Raw genomic sequence first — 23,244 nt, forward strand, 5'->3', positions numbered from 1 at the left:
GTTCCCTGCACATTAACTAATTCTCAAAATCTTGCCTTATTGCCTCTGCAGATTTGATAATGGGCTGCATTAAAAGTAAAGAAAACAAAAGTCCAGCCATTAAATATACACCGGAAAATCCTACAGAGCCTGTAAACACAAGTGCCGGTCATTATGGAGTGGAACATGCTACAGCTGCCACGACCTCTTCCACAAAGGGAGCATCAGCTAATTTTAACAGTCTTTCCATGACACCCTTTGGAGGGTCCTCTGGGGTGACTCCTTTTGGAGGAGCATCTTCCTCATTCTCAGTGGTGCCAAGTTCATATCCTACAAGTTTAACAGGTGAGATTTAAATGGATAGTTGCAGGAAATATAACCTTGGGCTTTACATACTTCAGATCTGGCCAATGCTAGGGGAAAAAAAAAAAACTTATAAGCAAAATGTTGTATGAACAAATAAAATCTCTAAAAAGGGCAGACTTTAATTTTTGAGGTAGGATCTCACTGTGAACCCACCCCATTCTCCTTTTTTTTTTTTTTTTCTTTTTTCTTTTTTTTTTTCTGGAGCTGGGGACTGAACCCAGGGCCTTGCACTTGCTAGGCAAGCGCTCTACCACTGAGCTAAATCCCCAACCCCAACCCACCCCATTCTCAAATTCTTAGTTGTTTTCTTTTTTTGTAGAGCGAGGAATCAAAAGCAAGGCCTCCAACGTAACATGCTAGTTAAGTGTTTCGCCGTGAAGCTGTATTTCTAGCCCTGAAGTCTTAACATATACATGATAGGATTCTGAGACATTTGGTGTTAATAATGACTGTTTACTGAATTCTATCTATAATAAAGTATTTCATTATCCAAATAATAACTGAGCAGCTACTATGTGGCAGATACTGGGAATGCGGAGATTTAAAAGAATCCTTTTTCTACCCCAGCAATTTCTTAACTCTTTATAGCTGTAAAGTGCTATCAAGTGCTATATTACTTACTTAATAAGTGTTAATTATACGTCAGTTTAGTAACATTAACACAGTTTTTTTCAGATAGTGACTTTATTACTTTTATTTATTTTGTGTGTGTGCTTTTACATGCCCCATAGTGTACATGTGGAAGTCAGAGGACAGATTGCATGAGTCCTCTTCTTCTACTATATTGGTTCTGGGATCAAACCAAGGTCATCAGTGTTGGCAGCAAGCACCTTTATTAGTTTAGCCATTTCACTGGTCCAGGTAGTGATTTTAAAAAGGAAGATCCTGCAGTTCAGAGTTATGATAGTTTTCCTCTAGAGTCACACAGTTGATAAGCAACAGATTTGGTACTCTAATCCAGAACTCCATTAATAACGTTGTCATCTTCTTTCAAACGATAGTAAGAAATGATAGTTGCCATGGAATCAAGAAGTCCTAAAAGCGGGGCTGGGGATTTAGCTCAGTGGTAGAGCGCTTACCTAGGAAGCGCAAGGCCCTGGGTTCGGTCCCCAGCTCCGAAAAAAAGAACCAAAAAAAAAAAAAAAAAAAAAAAAAAAAAAAAGAAGTCCTAAAAGCATAGATTTTGAAAGGAAAGAAAATAAACTCTTTTGCCCAGCAACTCTTTTCTCTTGAAATAACAAAACACAGCTGGCTCAAAAAAGAACGAGCTTTGGGATGGATTCCCTGATGTAAGGGTCCATGATATCAGGAAGGCATGGAGTTACTGTCCTTCTTCACTCTTGAGTGCCTGCCTTAGCCTTGGGTGTAAAAAGCTACCAAAAAATAGAATGGCTCATGTCGTCGTTAATAGTCAGCGGGGCAAAAGAGATGTTTCTTCACAAGCATGAACTATATAAACATTTATCTTCCCCAGTCTGTACCTCTGGACCAGCAGCAGTACCAGAGGACTGCCATACACTGAATCTATTTAGATACATTTGGAAAATGATAGACATCACAGTTGGTCACAGTCCTAATTTCAGCCTCCCGCCTATAAATACTCAAGTAATCAATGGCCATGGTTCTGTTTCTGATAGTTATTAACACAAGCCTTGGAATTACTTGGGAAAAGTGGTAATTCAAAATGACTAGAGTAAATAAATGTTGATATAAAAAGACTTTTTTTTTTTTTTTTGGTTCTTTTTTTTCGGAGCTGGGGACCGAACCCAGGGCCTTGCGCTTCCTAGGCAAACGCTCTACCACTGAGCTAAATCCCCAACCCCATAAAAAGACTTTTTTTTAACCTACTTAAAGCAGTTTCTAAAAATACAGCATTTTTATTGACTGTAAATTTCATGCATGTATACAATGTATTTTGATCATTTTCAAAATCCTCTGCACAACTCTTCCCAGATTCACTCCCAATACTTAAAGCAATTTACTTATGTAAAATACTTTATTCATAGATGTCTATTTAATAGCTGAAAAAAAGAAAAGAACAATGTCTTATACAAGGTATAGAGAGGTGAGTAACAAAGCTTCTGAACCTGGTAGAGTTTACATTATAATAGTTGAATAATAATTAGTGAATAAACAGCTAAACAGTAGTGCTTAAGTATTGTGATGGCAAAAACAAGATGATTGGTGAAGGGTCTGTAGTTGGCACAGAAATCTACCTTAGGAAGAAGTCTCTTGAACTGATACTTGATTGATAGATATAACCTATTTGTAGAGCTAGGGGAAGAAAGAACAAAATAACAAAAATAACAAACACCAAGTTCAAGAAGTAAATAGACTTGGAACTTTTGAAGACCAATGTACACTGATGGGAGAATTATATAAGACTAGACAGGACACTATAGTTAGTACTAAGGACCATAGCCTGTAGGAATGAGTTGGAGTGTTATTCAAAGCTAAACAGAAGCTTTGAGTTTTGAAGAAAGGATTTTACTCTAAAAACAATATACAGACTGTAGAGATGGGCTCAGCTATTAAGAACACATAATGCTCTTCCAGAGGACCCTAGTTTGGTTCTAAGTATCCACATCAGACAGCTCAAAACTACATGTAACTCCAGCTTAAAGAGATCAAACACCCTCCTGTGGCCTCCTCAGTCACCTGCATACACATGGCTTATACTCATATACACATACACCTAAAAGTAAGTCTTGAGAAAGAATTAACACTCATTCTAGGAGAATGGATGACAGTAAAGCAGCATAGAACCAGTTAGAAGGGAGTGTCTGATGCCAGCATTCCTAGTGATAGATGGCCACAGTAGACGTGGGAAGTAGATAGTCATCCATTTTAGAGCTAGAAGTAACTGTCCCAACTATAACTTTGCTTAGAGGGAAACGAGTTGGGCAAATACAGATTATAGAAGAAAAGCCAAGCGCTTCACTTGTTTTTTAATAAATTTTAAATGTTCTCTAGACATTGAAATAGACATGTCAAATAAGCAAGTTGATTGATGACTAAATTTGAGGGGAGAAGCCAGCCAAGTGAGCTGGTGCTGTGTATGAATGTGTCCTTACACCTGTGCTTTTCTGTCTACTACTTTATATTTAAAGGTAGCAAGTTTTACAATGCATTTTCATGTCACAGTATTTGTACTTAACATTCATTTGTAGTTTTACTCCCTGCCTTTTCCCTTTCCCATTCTTTAAAGGTACTGATGAATATAAACTAATAATGGATGCAGCAAGTCAACATTGAATTATGCTAGATAGGGTTAATACATAGTTGAGTTATGACTATTTTGTTCAAAACTGGATGTAGTGGAAACGCATTTTTAATCCCAGTACTTAGAGAGGCAGAGACAGGCAGATCTCTATAAGCTGGATTCAAACCTGGACCATACAGTGAGGCTTTGTCTCACAAAGGATATATTCATTGGTGGTCAGGCCTAGAGTATAGCTCAGGAATAGGCTGACCTTGCACATAGGACGTTAAGGATTTGAACCTTTCCTACCCTCCTCAGGAAAGAGTTGGTAAAAAGATACAAATTTTGAGAAAAAATCAGTTGATGAATTCTATTGTACAACCTTGTGACTCTGCTTAGTAACAACAAATTGTATTGAAAGTTGGTAAAAGTAGATTTTAAGTTTCCTGAACCCCACAAAAGATTAATATTATGATGTAGGTTGATTTAACCATTCTGTAATTTATGTTTCAAAACATTATATTATAATTGATAATATATATACATTAAAATTGCCATAAACTAATTTTTAAAACTAGAATACCTCCTTTGAAGTATTTTAAACACTGCAGTGTCATCTACTCTATTATTCTAATTATAAATAATATATTAAATGTTAAGTATGTTCATCTTTTATATTCACACATTGCTAGATCTGACAGCTATTTTTTTTTTGCGCTTGTACCATACAATTCATACTAACCATACCGCTAACATTTGAGACAAATATGACATTGTCATTTTTAAGTATAAAGTGAACCTTAAGAAAGCCTTAATGATCGCTGTTAATGGTTATAGATCTTCCTGTTATGGATAAGGCATTGAAAACAAGTGCCAGGAGTCTGTGTACTTTCCTTTCCAAAGAACTGATCTGCAACATGGCTGCCCTCTCAAGCCAGAAATGTTGCATCATAAGTGAAATTACATTTATTTCAGAGTTTATAAAAATTTTAGAATTTATGCAGTACAGTGACTTCACTGGAAGCCTTAGGAAAACATCTTACTCATAATACAACTTCTAAAAATGAATACTAGAGCAAGGAAGAAACTGAACTTAAGCTTTTACTAGCAATAGTTGTTGATTTCTTCTATGAATTCAGGTGTATCACTTACCTTGGTCTTTTTTTTTCCTGTGCCAGGTGGTGTCACTATATTTGTGGCCTTATATGATTATGAAGCTAGAACTACAGAAGACCTTTCCTTTAAGAAGGGTGAAAGATTTCAAATAATTAACAATACGTAAGTTTTGTGTATATTTTGTAAGAGAGAGACCTGGTCTCTACATGAGACCCCTGATAGAGTTGATGATACAGAGATGCGAATGGTGGGCTATGAATCTTTGTCCCTGGGTTGGATAATGCATTTGCCTTGAGATACATTGCTATAGGCAGGTTACTACTTTGCAAATCATACTCATGGAGTTGTCTGTAAAAAATAGAGATTTTAGAACAAAGAGTTCTGGGTGTGATGGTATGTACCTATAGCCCATCATTGGAGAGGCTAAGACAAGATCTTCAGTTTGAGGTTAGTCTGGGTTGCATAGTGAGTTCCAGGTCATCATGAGCTACACATATCAAGTTCCTGTCTCCAAAATGATGCTCCTTGTTAAAAAGATTTTTAGGAAGAGAAATCTGTAGTTACATAAATATGAGATGACTTAAAATACCTTGTAGGGAGTGCTAGATATGGAACCTTTGTACTCTGAAACTTACCAAATTGTTTATCCTATGTTACCCTTAGACTTTGTCATTTATTGGTCTGCCATAGAAAACTTGATGCTTGTTACTCAGCAGATTTTGTAATTTCACTAGCAAGCATAACTATAACTTCTCAAAGCACACACTTTTGGTCTCTTTGCTTCTAGTTTTTGCTTCCTTCCATTCTTGTTTTACCACGTTACCACTTACCTACTGCTCTAGAATATAAACATGAACTGCGATTGTGTCTCTTTGCCTTAAGAGCCTTCAGTAGCTAACGATGGCCATGAAGATTTAAAAAGAGCAACAACAATAATCATTGAGACTTTGCCCTGTGTTTTTATCCTTTCTCATTCTACCATCCAGCTATAATGAAGTATTGCAAATCGCAGTATTTTCTCACCCTCTTCATACCTTTACATACACCAATTATTTTTCTGGAATGACTTTCCTTTTTCTTTTTTGGTGGAAGAGTTGCTTGTTGGATGTAATCCAGAGCTGTGCTGTGTCACTGCACTGTATTGAGCCCTTGTTTCTTTCCCTGTTGAGTTAGCCCTCCTCATCCTTAAAAAAATAGTTCTTTGCTCTTTTCTGTTTGCCTTTTTCCTCTCCTGCCTAGCTCAGTCCCGCACCCTGCTTTATGCAGTGTTTCTTGGGTGGTTTACATACTCTACAAACCTGTTATGGCTGTCATCACATTGTAAATCACAATTCTTAACTTACTTGTCATTCTTTTAGACCGCTGGTTCTCAGCTTGAGGCAGAATGACACAGAAGGTATTTAGCAGTGTCTAGAGATATTTTTGATTATCATAGTCAGGGTGGGAATGTGGTTACTGTCACCTGGGTACATGCCAGAGATATTGGTAAAATTCTGCTTATGCACATAACAAAGATTCATCAACTCCAGGTTACAGTGTTAATACCATCAAAATTGCCAACTATGTCCCAGAGTCAGTTCTTGAGCTTAAGAGCTGCTGTTTGTCTTACATTTAGTAACATTCAGTGAATGATTCAGAGAATGCTTACAAGGGTCAAATACAAAGTTTTAGTCTAAGACTGGATAGCTACAGGTTCTAAGCGATCCAGGGCTAGCTACAGAGTAAGACTTTGAAATAATAGTTTTCTGTTTATATAGATGAAAGGGCTTAATATATTCTAGGATACTAGTAATCTGTTTGCAAATAGTTTATCAAAAGCTTTCTTAATTCATTTTTAAGAGAATAAATTCACTTAGAACATTTATAAAAATTTTAGTTTGGACAATGTATGTAATCTTAAGGAGTAAATCACATATATCATCTTATTAGAAATACTTTTTTAGATATTTTGGAAGAGCCAAGGTCAATATATTATAAACGATATATAGTTCTCATGTTTTGAATCATAATATTAAGCTGATTCCAGTTTTTGAATAACATTTTAGAAGCATACATGTTTGTTTTATTTGAATCAGGGTCTTGCTATATGGTCCAGTCTAACTTTAAACTTGCTATTCTCCTGCTTCCATCTCCTGGGTGCCTGCCGGATCATAGGCTTATGTCACCACTAGGAAATAATCTTTTAAAAAGAAATAGTTGTTTTACTTATTGTGAGAGAAAGAGGGAGACAAATATTTTTACTTATTTTGAGAGAAAACAAACATACTGAGGCATGTACATGTACCATGGTGTATACATGGAGGTCAGAGGACAACTTGTGGAAGTAGGTATAGCCCATGTAGGCCTGGGCCTTTATCCACTAAACCATCTCTCCAGCTCTCAAAATTCAACTTTGGATTGTTATCATTCACTGTTTTTTGCTTTAAGAATGCTAAGACCTTTGATTTTATTCCTAATGTGACTTAAAAAGTTTTATTTTTATGTGCTATTAAGAAGGAAGCATTTAGTAGCAACAACAACAAAAAAATGATACAGGCTAAAATATGGATGAACCTTACTAATATTCTAAGAAGTCAGTCACAAAAATCTTCATAAATGGCCCCATCTTCCATGATAATCATATTCATAAAGGTTACTTAGAATGTGGGGTAGGGGAGGCTATAAATGACTTATAAGCATGGGCTGGCTTTTTTTCAACATACAAATATACATACATACATTTATTTATTGTGTGTATGGGCACATAGGTGGAGGCTAGAGGGACAGCTTGGTGTAGTTGGGTCTCACCTCTCTCCTTTACATTGTCTCGGGATTAAATTTAGGTCATTGGTTTGCATAGCAAGTGAATTCTCCTGCTGAGCTATCTTGCCAGCCCAGGGTTTTTAAGATGGTGAAATGTTCTAAAGTGAATTATTTTGATGACCATACAACTCTGAATATAAAATGTTATCCTTTAAATGGGGGAGGTATATATGACATAGAAATAAAATCTCAAACTGTTAAATTTTATTTAAAATTTAATCAGTGTATCTATTCAATATAGTTTTACTAGCTTTAGTTGAAAGAACATAAAAAAGGTAAGTAGAATTCAAGGTGCAGTATTTAGGGGTGTTTTGTTACTACTGTTGGTTTAGAACAGTTGTGCTTTTGTGTGGACTTAATTCCCTTAATTCATGTAATTACCTTTTAAAAATATTGTTCATTTGAATTCAACTCTTAGTCTGATTAATCCATAAAATAATCCATTAAAAAATCCAGATAAAAAATGGAAGTAGTTTCTGCTCTTTGCTTGAGATAAGAAATTACACCTTGGATAGGACTCTACATTATGGTGATTGTTGTTTTTTTGTGTTGCAGGGAAGGAGACTGGTGGGAAGCAAGATCAATTGCTACCGGAAAGAATGGTTATATCCCTAGCAATTATGTAGCGCCTGCAGATTCCATTCAGGCAGAAGAGTATGTTGCTACTTCATATTTTATTAATTATTTTGACTTTTAAAATGTTTTAATGCACATTCTATGTAACCACAACTTTACACATAGTTATATTCAAGTCTTAAACAGCTAATGTATCATATTAATAAGTGCTGTTTGAGAATTAATAATTAATATCTTGTCTTCTCAGAGATACACAGTAAGTAAATCTGCATTAATCATTCCACATTGTATTTAATATCTTTTATTTTCCAATTCATTTTTAAAACTTTTATTTTTTTTTTGTACTCCAAAGACTGTCTTTTCAGCTCCTTGCACAGAGTGTACAGTTGTGCTGTTTGTTTTTAATGATAACAAGTCATAAAAGTGCCCTTTTTCTACTATTACTTTGTTACTCTTTGTTTGTTTTTTTTATCTTCTTCAGTATTCTGTGAACTTTCCCACAACAGTGACTGTCATTTTTGTCACTAAATTTTATTAAATCAAACCAACATAAATTTGGAATTACCTATAATTTTGATATTATATACTTGCATCTTATTGAATACAAGTGATCACATTGTTTCTAGAGAATTATTTCCCTGTCACCAGCAGATTTTCTATCTGTGTTTTCTTTAGTTTTTATATTTATTGTTAAGTTTATATTTAAGTCATAGCTATTCCTTGTCATCTTTTCTGTCACACTCCATGCTTTGGTTTTTGGTTTTTGGTTTTTGGTTTTTGGTTTTTATTTTAAGACAGGGTTTCTTTGTGTAGCCCTGGCTGGCCTCTAACCTAGAGATCTACCTGCCTCTGCCTCCCAAGTGCTAGAATTAAGTTGTGCACCTCCACTGCCCAGCTATCATATACCATTCTTATTGATACAAGTATATAATTTTTCTTACCCTCAAATCTTTCCAAATCTTTTTTTTAGATGGTATTTTGGCAAAATGGGGAGAAAAGATGCTGAAAGATTACTTCTGAATCCTGGGAATCAGCGAGGTATATTCTTAGTAAGAGAAAGTGAAACTACTAAAGGTATGAGTATCATATTAATATGTGCATGGAATTCATTAACCGTAGTTCAAGGAAACTGGAATGAATGTGTTCATTCCCACTTTCTCCGCAGGTGCTTATTCCCTCTCAATTCGTGATTGGGATGAGGTAAGGGGTGACAATGTGAAGCATTACAAAATCAGAAAACTTGACAACGGTGGATACTACATCACGACCAGAGCTCAGTTTGATACTCTACAGAAACTGGTGAAGCATTACACAGGTTAGTGAACACTTCAGAGGTAGGAATTAATCCTTTATGTTCTATTTTATGAAGACAAGTTTATCAAACTTTAATCTCATTTATATCTACACACAGTAAATGCCCAATAAATGTTGGTATTCTGGGTTGGGTTTTTGTTTTGTTTTGTTTTTGAAAATTATTTGTGTATAATGTGACTGTGTGTACGTACGCACACATGCTATGGTACATATGTGAAGGTTAGGTGACAATGAGTCAGTTCTCTCCTCATCCTATGTGGGTTCTGTGGATGAAACTTAAGTTGTCAGGCTTGACCACAGGTACTAGCTGAGCCATCTTGCTGGTGCTGTGCTCTAGTTTCAAAATGAGGAACAAGACTTGCATCTTGCCCAGGTGGTAGAGCAGGACCCTGACTCAGAGAAATAAATAATGATGATACCTGGAAACTGAATTGGGTTATAGGATAGCATGCGCAAATCAAACTGTTATTGAAATTGTTATGTCTTCCTGGCATGGTATTTACATTGGAGTTCTAGATCATAATATATAAATGCTAAGATAGATTGTGACAATAAATTAAAAAACATGACAACAGACACTTTATTTTTGTACACTAAGTAGCTAAAATTAAACCTTAAACTTGTAGTATAAAAAAGCTTTCTCAGACCTGAAATTGTAGCTCAGTGGTAAAGCACTTAATTATGTGTGCAGAAGTTTCTTCTCCAGCACTGCTAAAAGGAAAAGAAAGAATAGAGTCATAAGCCCTCAAATGCCTTCTTTGATTTCCTTCTGTAGAAGCTGAATCTATTAATACCTTCTAAAATATAAACCCTACCAAATCCAATTTGAAGATGCTATTTCTTACCAAAGAAAAAATGAACTTATAGCAACTATAGACATTCTTATCTATAGAATGTCTTTTGAATTCTATTCTGGAGTCCTGGGTCTTAAAATTTTTCATTGTCAATTAGATATGTAAGTGCATCTGAAAATTTTTAAATAATTAGAGGGGAGGTTTCCATGGCAATTCTTCTGTGACAGCTAGCAGCAAACAAACTATCAAGTCAATCAACAAGTTTGCCATTGATTGAAAGTGTTGTTAAGCTAGCATTACTTGTAATTGCCTTTGTTATAAAGGATTTAAGTGGTTACTTGATGAGAATGGGAGGAAATGTGTCTCATTTACAATGAGAGGTTTTATATAAGCAGGATACACAAACCAAGCCATTTTGAATCTGGACTGGCTGCCTTCAGGTCTCCTTTATTTAAAATTCAAACTCTTATATCAACTTCTTCCTTGATTTTCAGAGTTTTACGAATTAGTGGTTATTATAAATAACAACTAATAATGCATCTCCCTGGGGGAATACATGAATCTTAATGGTCAAAAGCATTTTAAGCTGTGGTGCAGGCCTGTAATTCCCTCACTTAGAAGGCTAAGGCAGGAAGAATCTGAATTCAACTCTCAGATACCCTACTACCTGCCAAAAAGCAGAGTGGAGTTTTGGAAGCAGACAGACTTGTGTTTGAATGTTCTTATTTACTAGCAGGGACCTTGAGACAGTTCTCTTAGCTTTTCCAATCTCAATTTATATGAAAGATTTATGTAGTGCTGACTGACATAATAACATAAGCATACATACTCAATAAATATTAGCATAAAATATATTTCTAAAGTTTCATTTATATATACTCCATCTTCTATTGAAAGCTTCCCATGTTATATATCTTTTTAGAATAATACTGATAGGAGACTGATTTAAATTTAATGACGAGCTTTTAAAGAAAAACAAATAATAAGCCAAATATGGTGGCATATACCTTTAATCCTAGAAGCAGGTAAATCTCTGAGTTCAATCCAGGCCAGCCAAGGCTACATAGTGAGATCTATCTCAAAGATTGATCAAATAAAAATCATCATATGATTACAGACACTAATGTTCTATTTGTCTTAGAAAGTGATTCATTTGCAGTGTACCCTTTTATCTATCTAGAACATGCTGATGGATTATGCCACAAATTAACAACCGTCTGTCCAACTGTGAAACCGCAGACTCAAGGTCTCGCAAAAGACGCTTGGGAAATCCCTCGAGAGTCTTTGCGACTCGAGGTTAAACTAGGTCAAGGATGCTTTGGTGAAGTGTGGATGGGTAAGAAGCCCAAGCTTTGTTGTTACTTCATTTTGTTATATGGCCATAAGTTAAAATAGCAAAATATTTTATTATATAATACAACTTTTATTGTTGATTACATTTTGATCTAAAATTCCTTAAAATACAGATTGAAAGAGTAAAATAAATTGTTCTTTCTAGGAACATGGAATGGAACCACAAAAGTAGCAATCAAAACACTAAAGCCAGGTACAATGATGCCAGAAGCATTCCTTCAAGAAGCTCAGATAATGAAAAAATTAAGACACGATAAACTTGTTCCGCTCTATGCAGTTGTTTCTGAAGAGCCAATTTATATTGTCACTGAGTTTATGTCAAAAGGTATGTACATATGAATCGTTTTTTAAAGGATTGTGTTACAATGAAACAATTTTAATCTTAGATAAAAAAACATACAATATATCTTAGTCATATCATATTTTTTCTCGGATCCCCATTCAACCCACCCACCCACCAAACTTTATATTCCTTCTCTTAGAAAGACAGACAAAAAAGTATGAAGACAAACCCAACACAAAATTAAAAACAAAAACATGGAGTTCATTTTGTGTTGCCCAACTGTTCCTGAGCATGCAACCTTCTCTGGGGTGTTTTTGATATACCCAGTGTCTCTCCATTGGAAAAACTGATTTTCCCCTTTCTCAGCAGTTGTCAATTGCAAATAGGCTCTTGGTTAGGAGTTGAACCATGTGCTTTGCCTTTTCTGTGCTAGGATTTATCGGTGTGAACTCTGCAGGTATTGTGCATGCTATATATGTGTGTGTGTTTGTGAGTTCCTATATGTATCAGACTTGCTGTGTCTAGAAAATGCTGTTATCCTGGAGTCATCTACCACTTCTGGCACTTGAATAGAGCCCTGAGCCTTGATGGAGAGGTACGATCCGTTTAAGGTGTCTAACCCTGATCCCATTTAGAGTCAAGTGTTCCAAAATCTCTTACCTTGCATGTTGTCCAGTTGTGCTTCTTTGTGTTAATTACTGTCTTCTGCAGTAAGTCTCTCTGAAAGTGGTTCAGTGATACACGTGTCTATGGGATAGCTTTATGTTGTGAGGAGTCCTTATTGCTTTGTCATTCAACGGAATAATTGTAGATATTCCCTAGGGCCCATGATCTCAGAGGTTCTTGGACTCGTTAACACTGTCATATGGATTCTGTCTTTTGAAATGGGCCTTTTAAGTCCAACCAAAAAATGGTTGGTTGCTTCCATAATATTCCTGACCTAGCTGTACCAATGAGATACCTGCAGGCAGATTGCTACTGTAGCTCACAGGATTCATAGTTCAAAGAGCTTGATGATTACTTTTCTCCTTTAAAATTGCATTTGGGTATCGTGCATGTATGTATGTACAGTTGTATGTGTGCTGTGACACATGTGGAAGACACAGTTTGGAAGAGTTGGCTTTTTTTCTATCATTTAGTCTTGGGATCCAAGTCAGGTTACTAGTCTTGGCAGCAGGTACCTTTACCCACTGAGCCCTCTTGCCTCCGTTTTCATATCCTCTATTTTTTTTCTTTTTCTTTTTTTCTTTATTAACTTGAGTATTTCTTATTTACATTTCGATTGTTATTCCCTTTCCCGGTTTCTGGGCCAACATCCCCCTAACTCCTCCCCCTCCTCTTCGATATGGGTGTTCCCCTCCCCATCCTCCCCGCAACAATCACGTTCACTGGGGGTTCAGTCTTAGCAGACCAAGGGCTTCCCCTTCCACTGGTGCTCTTGCTAGGCTATTAACGGGGGTCCCGTTCTCAGTTTAGTAGTTTGCTGCTGGCATTCGCCTATGTATTTGCTGTATTCTGGCTATGTCTCTCAGGAGAGATCTACATCCGGTTCCTGTCGGCCTGTACTTCTTTGTTCATCCATCTTGTCTAATTGGGTGGCTGTATATGTATGGGCCACATGTGGGACAGGCTCTATTTTTATACATACAGATTTTTGTCATATAGTACTTTTTTTTAATTGAATCTTCCTTTTTTTCCTACTAATTATTTTTATTGGATATTTTTATTTACATCTCAAATGTTATCCCATTTCCCCCACCCAACCACCCACCCCTTCCCACCTCCTTGCCCTGACATTCCCCTACATTGGGGGGGTCTAGTTGGCAGGACCAAGGACTTCGCCTCCGATTTGTCTCCAACAAGGCCATCCTCTGCTACATATGCAGCTGGAGCCATGGGTCTGTCCACGTGTACTCTTTGGGTGGTGCTTTGGTCCGTGAGAACTCTGGTTGGTTGGTATTGTTGTTCTTATGGGATTGCAAACCCCTTCAGGTCCTTTAATCCTTTCTCTAACACCTCCAATGGGGACCCCCTTCTCAGTTGAATGGTTGACTGCAAGCATTTGCCTCTGTATTTGTCAGTCTCTTGTAGAGCCTCTCAAGAGAAAACTATATCAGGCTCCTGTCAGCATACACTTCTGAGCATCAGCAATATTGTCTGGGTTTGGTGGCTGTATGTATATGGACTGGATCTCCAGGTGGGGCAGGCTCTGAATGACCATTCCTTCAGTCTCTGCTCCAAACTTTGTCTCTATATCTCTTCCTATAAATATTTTTGTTCCGTCTTCTAAGAAAGACTACTGAAGCATCTGCACTTTGGTCATCCTTCTTGAGCTTCATGTGGTCTGTGGATTGTACCTTGGGTTATTTGAGCTTTTGGGCTAATATCCACTTATCCGTTAGTGCATACCATGTGGGTTTTTCTGTGATTGGGTTACTTCACTCAGGATATTTTCTAGTTCCATCCATTTGCCTATGAATTTCATGAAGTCCTTGTTTTTAACAGCTGAGTAGTGCTCCATTGTGTAGATGTATCACACTTTCTCTATCAATTCCTCTGTTGAAGGGCATCTGGGTTCTTTCCAGCTTCTAGTTATTATAAATAAGGCTGCTATGACCATAGTGGATCATGTGTCCTTGTTATATGTTGGAGCATCTTTTGGGTATATGCCCAAGAGAGGTATAGCTGGATCCTCAGGTAGTTGAATGTCCAATTTTCTGAGGAACCTCCAGACTGATTTCCAGAATGGTTGTACCAGTCTGCAATCCCACCAACAATGGAGGAGTGTTCCTCTTTCTCTACATCCTCGTCACCATCTGTTGTCACCTGAGTTTTTGATCTTAGCTATCCTCACTGGTGTAAGGTAGAATCTCAGACATTTTCCTGATGACGAAGGATGTTGAACATTTGTGTAGATGCTTTTCAGCTATTCGATATTCCTCACCTGTACCCCATTTTTGATAGGGTTATTTGGCTCTCTGGAGTCTAATTTTTTGAGTTCTTTGTATATGTTAGATATTATACTATCTATGAGATGTAGGACTGGTAAAGATCTTTTCCCAATCTGCTGGTTGCCGTTTTGTCCTAATGACAGTGTCTTTCACCTTATAGAAGCTTTGCAATTTTATGAGGTCCCATTTGTTGATTCTTGATCTTAGAGCATAAGCCATTGGTGTTCTGTTCAGGAAATTTTCCCCAGGGCCCATGTGTTGAGGCTCTTTCCCATTTTTTTTTTCTATTTGAGTGTATCTACTTTTTTTTTTTTTTATCTTTATTAACTTGAGTATTTCTTATTTACATTTCGATTGTTATTCCTCTTCCCGGCTTCACGGTTTCTGGGCCAACATCCCCCTAACTCCTCCCCTTTTAGATGGGCTTCCCCTCCCCATCCTCCCCCCTAACCACCCTCCCCCACAACAATCATGTTCACTGGGGGTTCAGTCTTGGCAGGACCAAGGGCTTCCCCTTCCACTGGGATATTCACTGCTACCTATGAGGTTGGAGCCCAGGGTCAGTCCATGTACAGTCTTTGGGTAGTGGCCTAGTCCCTGGAAGCTCTGGTTGGTTGGCATTGTTGTTCATATGGGGTCTCGAGCCCCTTCAAGCTCTTCCAGTCCTTTCTCTGATTCCTTCAACAGGGGTCCCGTTCTTACTTCAGTGGTTTGCTGCTGGCATTCGTCTATGTATTTGCTGTATTCTGGCTGTGTCTCTCAGGGGAGATCTACATCCGGTTCCTGTCGGCCTGCACTTCTTTGCTTCATCCATCTTATCTAGATTGGGGGCTTGTATATGTATGGGCCACACGTGGGGCAGTCTCTGAATGGGTGTTCCTTCTGCCTCTGTTCTACACTTTGCCTCCCTATTCCCTCCCAAGGGTATTCTTGTTCCCCTTTTAAAGAAGGAGTGAAGCATTTGCATTTTGGTCATTCTTCTTGAGTTTCATGTGTTCTGTGCATCTAGGGTAAGTCAAGCATTTGGGCTAATAGCCACTTATCAATGAGTGCATACCATGTGTGTTTTTCTGTGATTGGGTTACCACACTCAGGATGATATTTTCCAGTTCCACCCATTTGCCTGTGAATTTCATAAAGTCATTGTTTTTGATAGCTGAGTAATATTCCATTGTGTAGATGTACCACATTTTCTGTATCCATTCCTCTCTTGAAGGGCATCTGGGATCTTTCCAGCTTCTGGCTATTCTAAATAAGGCTGCGATGAACATAGTGGAGCACGTGTCTTTTTTTATATGTTGGGGCATCTTTTGGGTATAAGCCCAAGAGAGGTATAGCTGGGTCCTCAGGCAGTTCAATGTCCAATTTTCTGAGGAACCTCCAGACTGATTTCCAGAATGGTTTTACCAGTCTGCAATCCCACCAAGAATGGAGGAGTGTTCCTCTTTCTCCACATCCTTGCCAGCATTTGCTGTCACCTGAGTTTTTGATCTTAGCCATTCTCACTGGTGTGAGGTGAAATCTCAGGGTTGTTTTGATTTGCATTTCCCTTATGACTAAAGATGTTGAACGTTTCTTTAAGTGTGTCTCAGCCATTCGGCATTCGTCAGATGTGAATTCTTTGTTTAGCTCTGAACCCCGTTTCTTAATAGGGTTATTTGTCTCCCTGCGGTCTAACTTCTTGAGTTCTTTGTATATTTTGGATATAAGGCCTCTATCTGTTGTAGGGTTGGTAAAGATCTTTTCCCAATCTGTTGGTTGCCGTTTTGTCCTAACAACAGTGTCCTTTGCGTTACAGAAGCTTTGCAGTTTTATGAGATCCCATTTGTCCATTCATGATCTTACAGCATAAGCCATTGGTGTTTTGTTCAGGTAATTTTCTCCAGTGCCCATGTGTTCGAGATGCTTCCCCACTTTCTCTTCTATTAGTTTGAGTGTATCTGGTTTGATGTGGAGGTTCTTGATCCACTTGGACTTAAGCTTTGTACAGGGTGATAAGCATGGATCAATCTGCATTCTTCTACATGCTGACCTCCAGTTGAACCAGCACCATTTGCTGAAAATGCTATCTTTTTTCCATTGGATGGTTTTGGCTCCTTTGTCAAAAATCAAGTGACCATAGGTGTGTGGGTTCATTTCTGGGGCTTCAATTCTATTCCACTGGTCTACCTGTCTGTCTCTGTACCAATACTGTGCAGTTTTTATCACTATTACTATGTAATACTGCTTGAGTTCAGGGATAGGGATTTGCCCAGAAGTCCTTTTACTGTTGAGGATAGTTTTAGCTATCCTAGGTTTTTTGTTATTCCAGATGAATTTGCAAATTGTTCTGTCTAACTCTCTGAAGAATTGGATTGGTATTTTGATGTGAATTGCATTGAATCGGTGGATTGCTTTTGGTAAAATGGCCATTTTTACTATGTTAATCCTGCCAGTCCATGAGCATTGACATCTTCCCATCTTCTGAGGTCTTCTTCAATTTCTTTCTTCAGAGACTTGAAGTTCTTATCATACAGATTTTTTTTTTTAATCCGGAGCTGGGGACCGAACCCAGGGCCTTGCGCTTCCTAGGCAAGCGCTCTACCACTGAGCTAAATCCCCAACCCCTCATACAGATCTTTTACTTGCTTGGTTAAAGTCACACCGAGGTATTTTATATTATTTGGGACTATTATGAAGGGTGTCGTTTCCCTAATTTCTTTCTTGGCTTGTTTCTCTTTTGTGTAGAGGAAGGCTACTGATTTATTTGAGTTAATTTTATACCCAGCCACTTTGCTGAAGTTGTTTATCAGCTTTAGTAGTTCTCTGGTGGAACTTTTGGGATCACTTAAATATACTATCATGTCATCTGCAAATAGTGATATTTTGACCTCTTCTTTTCCCATCTGTATCCCCTTGACCTCCTTTTGTTGTCTGATTGCTCTGGCTAGAACTTCAAGAACTATATTGAATAAGTAGGGAGAGAGTGGGCAGCCTTGTCTAGTCCCTGATTTTAGTGGGATTGCTTCAAGTTTCTCTCCATTTAGTTTAATGTTAGCTACTGGTTTGCTGTATATGGCTTTTACTATGTTTCGGTATGGGCCTTGAATTCCTATTCTTTCCAGGACTTTTATCATGAAGGGGTGTTGAATTTTGTCAAATGCTTTCTCAGCATCTAATGAAATGATCATGTGGTTTTGTTCTTTCAGTTCGTTTATATAATGGATCACATTGATGGTTTTCCATATATTAAACCATTCCTGCATGCCTGGGATGAAGCCTACTTGATCATGGTGGATGATTGTTTTGATGTGTTCTTGGATTCGGTCTACCATAATTTTATTCAGTATTTTTGCGTCGATATTCATAAGGGAATTGGTCTGAAGTTCTCTTTCTTTGTTGGGTCTTTGTGTGGTTTAGGTATAAGAGTAATTGTGGCTTCATAGAAGTAATTCGGTAGCGCTCCATCTGTTTCAATTTTGTGGAATAGTTTGGATAATATTGGTATGAGGTCTTCTATGAAGGTTTGATAGAATTCTACACTAAACCCGTCTGGACCTGGGCTCTTTTTGGTTGGGAGACCTTTAATGACTGCTTCTATTTCCTTAGGAGTTATGGGGTTGTTTAACTGGTTTATCTGTTCCTGATTTAACTTCGATACCTGGTATCTGTCTAGGAAATTGTCCATTTCCTGAAGATTTTCAAATTTTGTTGAATATAGGTTTTTATAGTAAGATCTGATGATTTTTTGAATTTCCTCTGAATCTGTAGTTATGTCTCCCTTTTCATTTCTGATTTTGTTAATTTGGACGCACTCTCTGTGTCCTCTCGTTAGTCTGGCTAAGGGTTTATCTATCTTGTTGATTTTCTCAAAGAACCAACTTTTGGTTCTGTTGATTCTTTCTATGGTCCTTTTTGTTTCTACTTGGTTGATTTCAGCTCTGAGTTTGATTATTTCCTGCCTTCTGCTCCTCCTGGGTGTATTTACTTCTTTTTGTTCTAGAGGTTTTAGGTGTGCTGTCAAGCTGCTGATATATGTTCTCTCTTGTTTCTTTCTGCAGGCACTCAGAGCTATGAGTTTTCCTCCTAGCACAGCTTTCATTGTGTCCCATAAGTTTAAGTATGTTGTACCTTCATTTTCATTAAATTCTAAGAAGTCTTTAATTTCTTTCTTTATTTCTTCCTTGACGAGGTTATCGTTAAGTAGAGCATTGTTCAACTTCCATGTATACGTGGGTGTTCTTCCCTTATTGTTATTGAAGACCAGCTTTAGTCCGCGGTGGTCTGATAGGACACATGGAATTGTTTCTATCTTTCTGTATCTGTTGAGGCCTGTTTTATGACCAATTATATGGTCAATTTTGGAGAAAGTACCATGAGGAGCTGAGAAGAAGGTATATCCTTTTGCTTTAGGATAGAATGTTCTATAAATATCTGTTAAGTCATTTGGTTCATGACTTCTCTTAGTCTGTCTACGTCTCTGCTTAATTTCTCTTTCCATGATCTGTCCATTGATGAGAGTGGGGTATTGAAATCTCCTACTATTATTGTGTGAGGTGCAATGTGTGCTTTGAGCCTTAGTAAGGTTTCTTTTACGTATGTACGTGCCCTTGTATTTGGGGCATAGATATTTAGGATTGAGAGTTCATCTTGGTGGATTTTTCCTTTGATGAATATAAAGTGTCCTTCCTTATCTTTTTTGATGACTTTTAGTTGAAAATCGATTTTATTTGATATTAGAATGGCTCTTCCAACTTGCTTCTTCCGACCATTTGCTTGGAAAGTTGTTTTCCAGCCTTTCGCTCTGAGGTAGTGTCTGTCTTTGTCTCTGAGGTGTGTTTCCTGTAGGCAGCAGAATGCAGGGCCCTCATTGCGTATCCAGTTTGTTAATCTATGTCTTTTTATTGGGGAGTTGAAACCATTGATGTTGAGAGATATTAAGGAATAGTGATTATTGCTTCCTGTTATATTCATATTTGGATGTGAGGTTATGTTTGTGTGCTTTTCTTCTCTTTGTTTGGTTGCCAAGATGATTAGTTTCTTGCTTTATCTAGGGTGTTGCTTGCCTCCTTATTATGGGCTTTACCATTTATTATTTTTTGTAGGGCTGGATTTTTAGAAAGATATTGTGTAAATTTGGTTTTGTCATGGAATACCTTGGTTTCTCCATTTATGTTAATTGAGAGTTTTACAGGATACAGCAACCTGGGCTGGCATTTGTGTTTCTTAGGGTCTGTATGACATCTGTACAGGATCTTCTGGCCTTCATAGTCTCACTCTGATAGGTCTGCCTTTATATGTTACTTGACCTTTTTCCCCTTACTGCTTTTAATATTCTTTCTTTGTTTTGTGCATTTGGTGTTTTGACTATTATGTGACGGGAGGAGTTTCTTTTCTGGTCCAATCTATCTGGAGTTCTGTAGGCTTCTTGTATGTTTATGGGCAAATCTTTCTTTAGGGTAGGGAAGTTTTCTTCTATGATTTTGTTGAAGATATTTACTGGTTCTTGAGCTGGGAGTCTTTACTCTCGTCTATACCTGTTATCCTTAGGTTTGATCTTCTCATTGAGTCCTGGATTTCCTGTATGTTTTGGACCAGTAGCTTTTTCCGTTTTACATTTTCTTTGACCAAATTTCTATGGAATCTTCTGCTCCTAGATTCTCTCTTCTATCTCTTGTATTCTCTTTGTGATGCTTGTATCTACGGCTCCTTGTCTCTTCCTTTGGTTTTCTATATCCAGGGTTGTTTCCCTGTATCCTTTATTTATTGCTTCTATTTCCATTTTTAATTCCTTCAACTGTTTGATTGTGTTTTCCTGGAATTCTTTCAGGGATTTTTGTGATTCCTCTCTATAGGCTTCTACTTGTTTACTTGTGTTTTCCTGCATTTCTCTAGGGGAGTTCTTTATGTCTTTCTTGAAGTCCTCCATCATCATGACCAAATATGATTTTAAATCTAGATCTTGCTTTTCTGGTGTGTTTGGATATTCAGTGTTTGCTTCGGTGTTAGAACTGGGCTCCAATGATGCCATGTAGTCTTGGTTTCTGTTGCTTGGGTTCCTGCATTTGCCTCTCGCCATCAGGTTGTCTCTGGTGTTACCTTGTTCTGCTATCTGCCAGTGGCTAGAACGTCCTATAGGTCTGTGTATCAGGAGTGCTGTAGACCTGTTTTCCTGTTTTCTTTCAGCCAGTTATGGGAACAGAGTGTTCTGCTTTCGGGCGTGTAGTCTTTCCTGTCTACTGGTCTTTAGCTGTTTCTGTGGGCCTGTGTCCTGAGTCCACCAGGCAGGTCACTTGGAGCAGAAAAGTTGTTTCTACCTGTGGTCACGAAGCTCAAGTTTGCTCGTGGGGGGCTGCTTTTGAGCTCTCGGTGAGGGCGGCAACCAGGAGGATCTGCACTGCCTTTTCCTGGAGCCCTGGTGCACTGGGGTCCCAGATGGTGTTAGGTGTTTTCCTCTGGAGTCAGAAATGTGGACAGAGTATAGTCTCTTCTGGTTCCCAGGCATATCTACCCCTCTGAAGGTTTGGCTCTCCCTCCCATGGGATTTGGGTGCAGAGAACTGTTGACCCGTTCCCTTCAGGTCCTGGCGGTGTCTGGACTGGGGGGGATCTGCTGTTCGAGTGCCCAGAGGCCATTTACAGTTTCCTCTTGGGCCAGGGATGGGGATGTGGGCAGGGGTGGGCAGTATTAGTGGTCTGTCCTGCTCTGCAGTCTCAGGTGTGCCCACCTGTCCAGGTCGGTGAGCTCGCGCTCGCTCGCGCGCTCGCTCTCTCTCTCTCTCTCTCTCTCTCTCTCTCTCTCTCTCCCCCCCCCCCAAGGGGTTTGGGAGCCGTATCTAGTTTTCTAACATGATTTTTCTGTAGACTTTTGAAAGGAGGAAATGTGATACTTTTTTAATGGAATAGTGTTTATTCCTAGTTATCCCACAGGATCTTATGAGACTTTAAAGGAAAATTAGGCAGCTTGAGTCTTTCGAAAGTAGATTTAACTAAAGGAAATAGATTGCTAGGACAGTAGAAAAGTATAGAAAAGTTGAATTAAAGTGATAAACCTGTATCTGTAGCACTAAGGGAAAGATATTCGAGAGAATCATTTTTGCCTCATTTTATATAAATACATTTTCTTACACACAGGATTTCTAGAAACTGTTTTCCCTGCTGTCATTTAAAACTTCTCATCCTCCCCAACCCAGGCACACATGGGCTCTTACATAACAGCCAGTTAGAGCCAGGGGCAAAGCCAGGCAAGGTTGATCCTATTTCTAGGCCATTGATGCTTTAGAATAGGAACCAGCAAGTGACGAATTGGTGCTGATTAACCTGAATCTACCCTTTTTGAATTGAATCTATTTTTAAATTTTCATGCTTTACTTTTTTGAATTAAACTAGTTAAGTTACTACTTTGTCAGGTTTCTAGTAATCCACCTTAGCTGATGATATAGTTCCCTCTAGTGGTGGTGATGGGGGCATCTACCCACTACAAATTTGCAACAGGGGTGGGGGAGGATCCCTCTAAAAGGACTAAAAACAATTGCCTATTAATTGATAGCCAACATATACCTAATGTCCCAAAGTATATGGCTCTTTTGGAATATGTTTGGACTGCAAACAACTGCCACCTGTGACATTTGAATGAGTATATTAAATAAAATAGAACTGGAAGGGATAAAAGGACAAGAAAGAAATTTTAAACCAACGTATTACTAGTATAAGAAGTCAAATGGAGGTAAGTCTAATGGACCATCTATATAGCTTAATTATTGATTTTTTTTAAATTGGGAGAAAATGCTAGAGTTCTGTTCTATAATTTCATTAACTGTTTCTAGGTTGGAAATATAGAATATAACAAAAGTCCTCTTTGTTTTTAAAATGCAGTGATTCCTCATTTTACTATTTAGTTACTTAACAGTAGACCCTTACAACCCATCAAAGCTTATTGCCTCCCTTGCTTTGTCATTCTATTGCTTCGTGTACAGACAGGTTTTCTTGTTGTTCTTGATTTCTTTGTTGTGTTTTCTCCTGCTGTTGTGCTGACAATCAAACCCGGGACCTTGTATATGCTAAGAGCATGCTGTACCACTGAGCTTTGCTGGCGCCAGCCCTGCCCATAAGTTCTGTTCATGTTACTCTCATTCCTTAGAATTTGTCTCCCTGCTTTGACCAGTTCTACCAATTATACTGCCCTGATCTAGTGTGGAATCCATTGTCAAACCCAATATTCAATTGTCATTTTTCTTTTGAGTCTTTTAATCTGAAATCTTTCTTATGAAAATGATTTTTTATGTTTTTGTTGGTTTTTCTTTTAATAAAAATGTGACTTGATTTGGGTTTATATGATGTTGTATGATCTTAATTCACAGTAGAGAGAAAACAACCAGAGCTTTGCTAAATTTGTCATACTTTGCTATCCCCATAGTGACATCTCCTAACACTAAGAGCTGCATATCAGACCAGCATGAGCTGCCTGTTCATAATTATAACTATCTCAGGATCTTCCCTGTTAGCTGAATACTAGTATCAAACCGACTTT

At 38.0% G+C, this 23,244-nt stretch overlaps 1 protein-coding gene across 8 annotated transcripts in view; it reads left to right on the forward strand.

Annotated features, from left to right (window-relative positions):
* Yes1 (YES proto-oncogene 1, Src family tyrosine kinase) overlaps positions 1–23,244 on the forward strand; it is a 75,915-nt gene that overhangs the window by 29,323 nt on the left and 23,348 nt on the right. For all 8 annotated transcript variants that reach the window (XM_087564756.1, NM_033298.2, NM_001398585.1 and 5 more), the window contains exons 2-8: positions 52–324; positions 4,726–4,825; positions 8,021–8,119; positions 9,012–9,115; positions 9,207–9,356; positions 11,330–11,485; positions 11,648–11,827. In XM_087564756.1, the coding sequence (XP_087420882.1) occupies positions 60–324; positions 4,726–4,825; positions 8,021–8,119; positions 9,012–9,115; positions 9,207–9,356; positions 11,330–11,485; positions 11,648–11,827 (1,054 nt within the window). In that variant the 5' untranslated portion in view covers positions 52–59. The remainder of the gene's footprint in view (positions 1–51; positions 325–4,725; positions 4,826–8,020; positions 8,120–9,011; positions 9,116–9,206; positions 9,357–11,329; positions 11,486–11,647; positions 11,828–23,244) is intronic.

The sequence above is a fragment of the Rattus norvegicus genome, chromosome 9, assembly GCF_021556685.1.
Source record: "Rattus norvegicus strain SHRSP/BbbUtx chromosome 9, alternate assembly SHRSP_T2T, whole genome shotgun sequence".
NCBI classification, from domain to species: domain Eukaryota; kingdom Metazoa; phylum Chordata; class Mammalia; order Rodentia; family Muridae; genus Rattus; species Rattus norvegicus.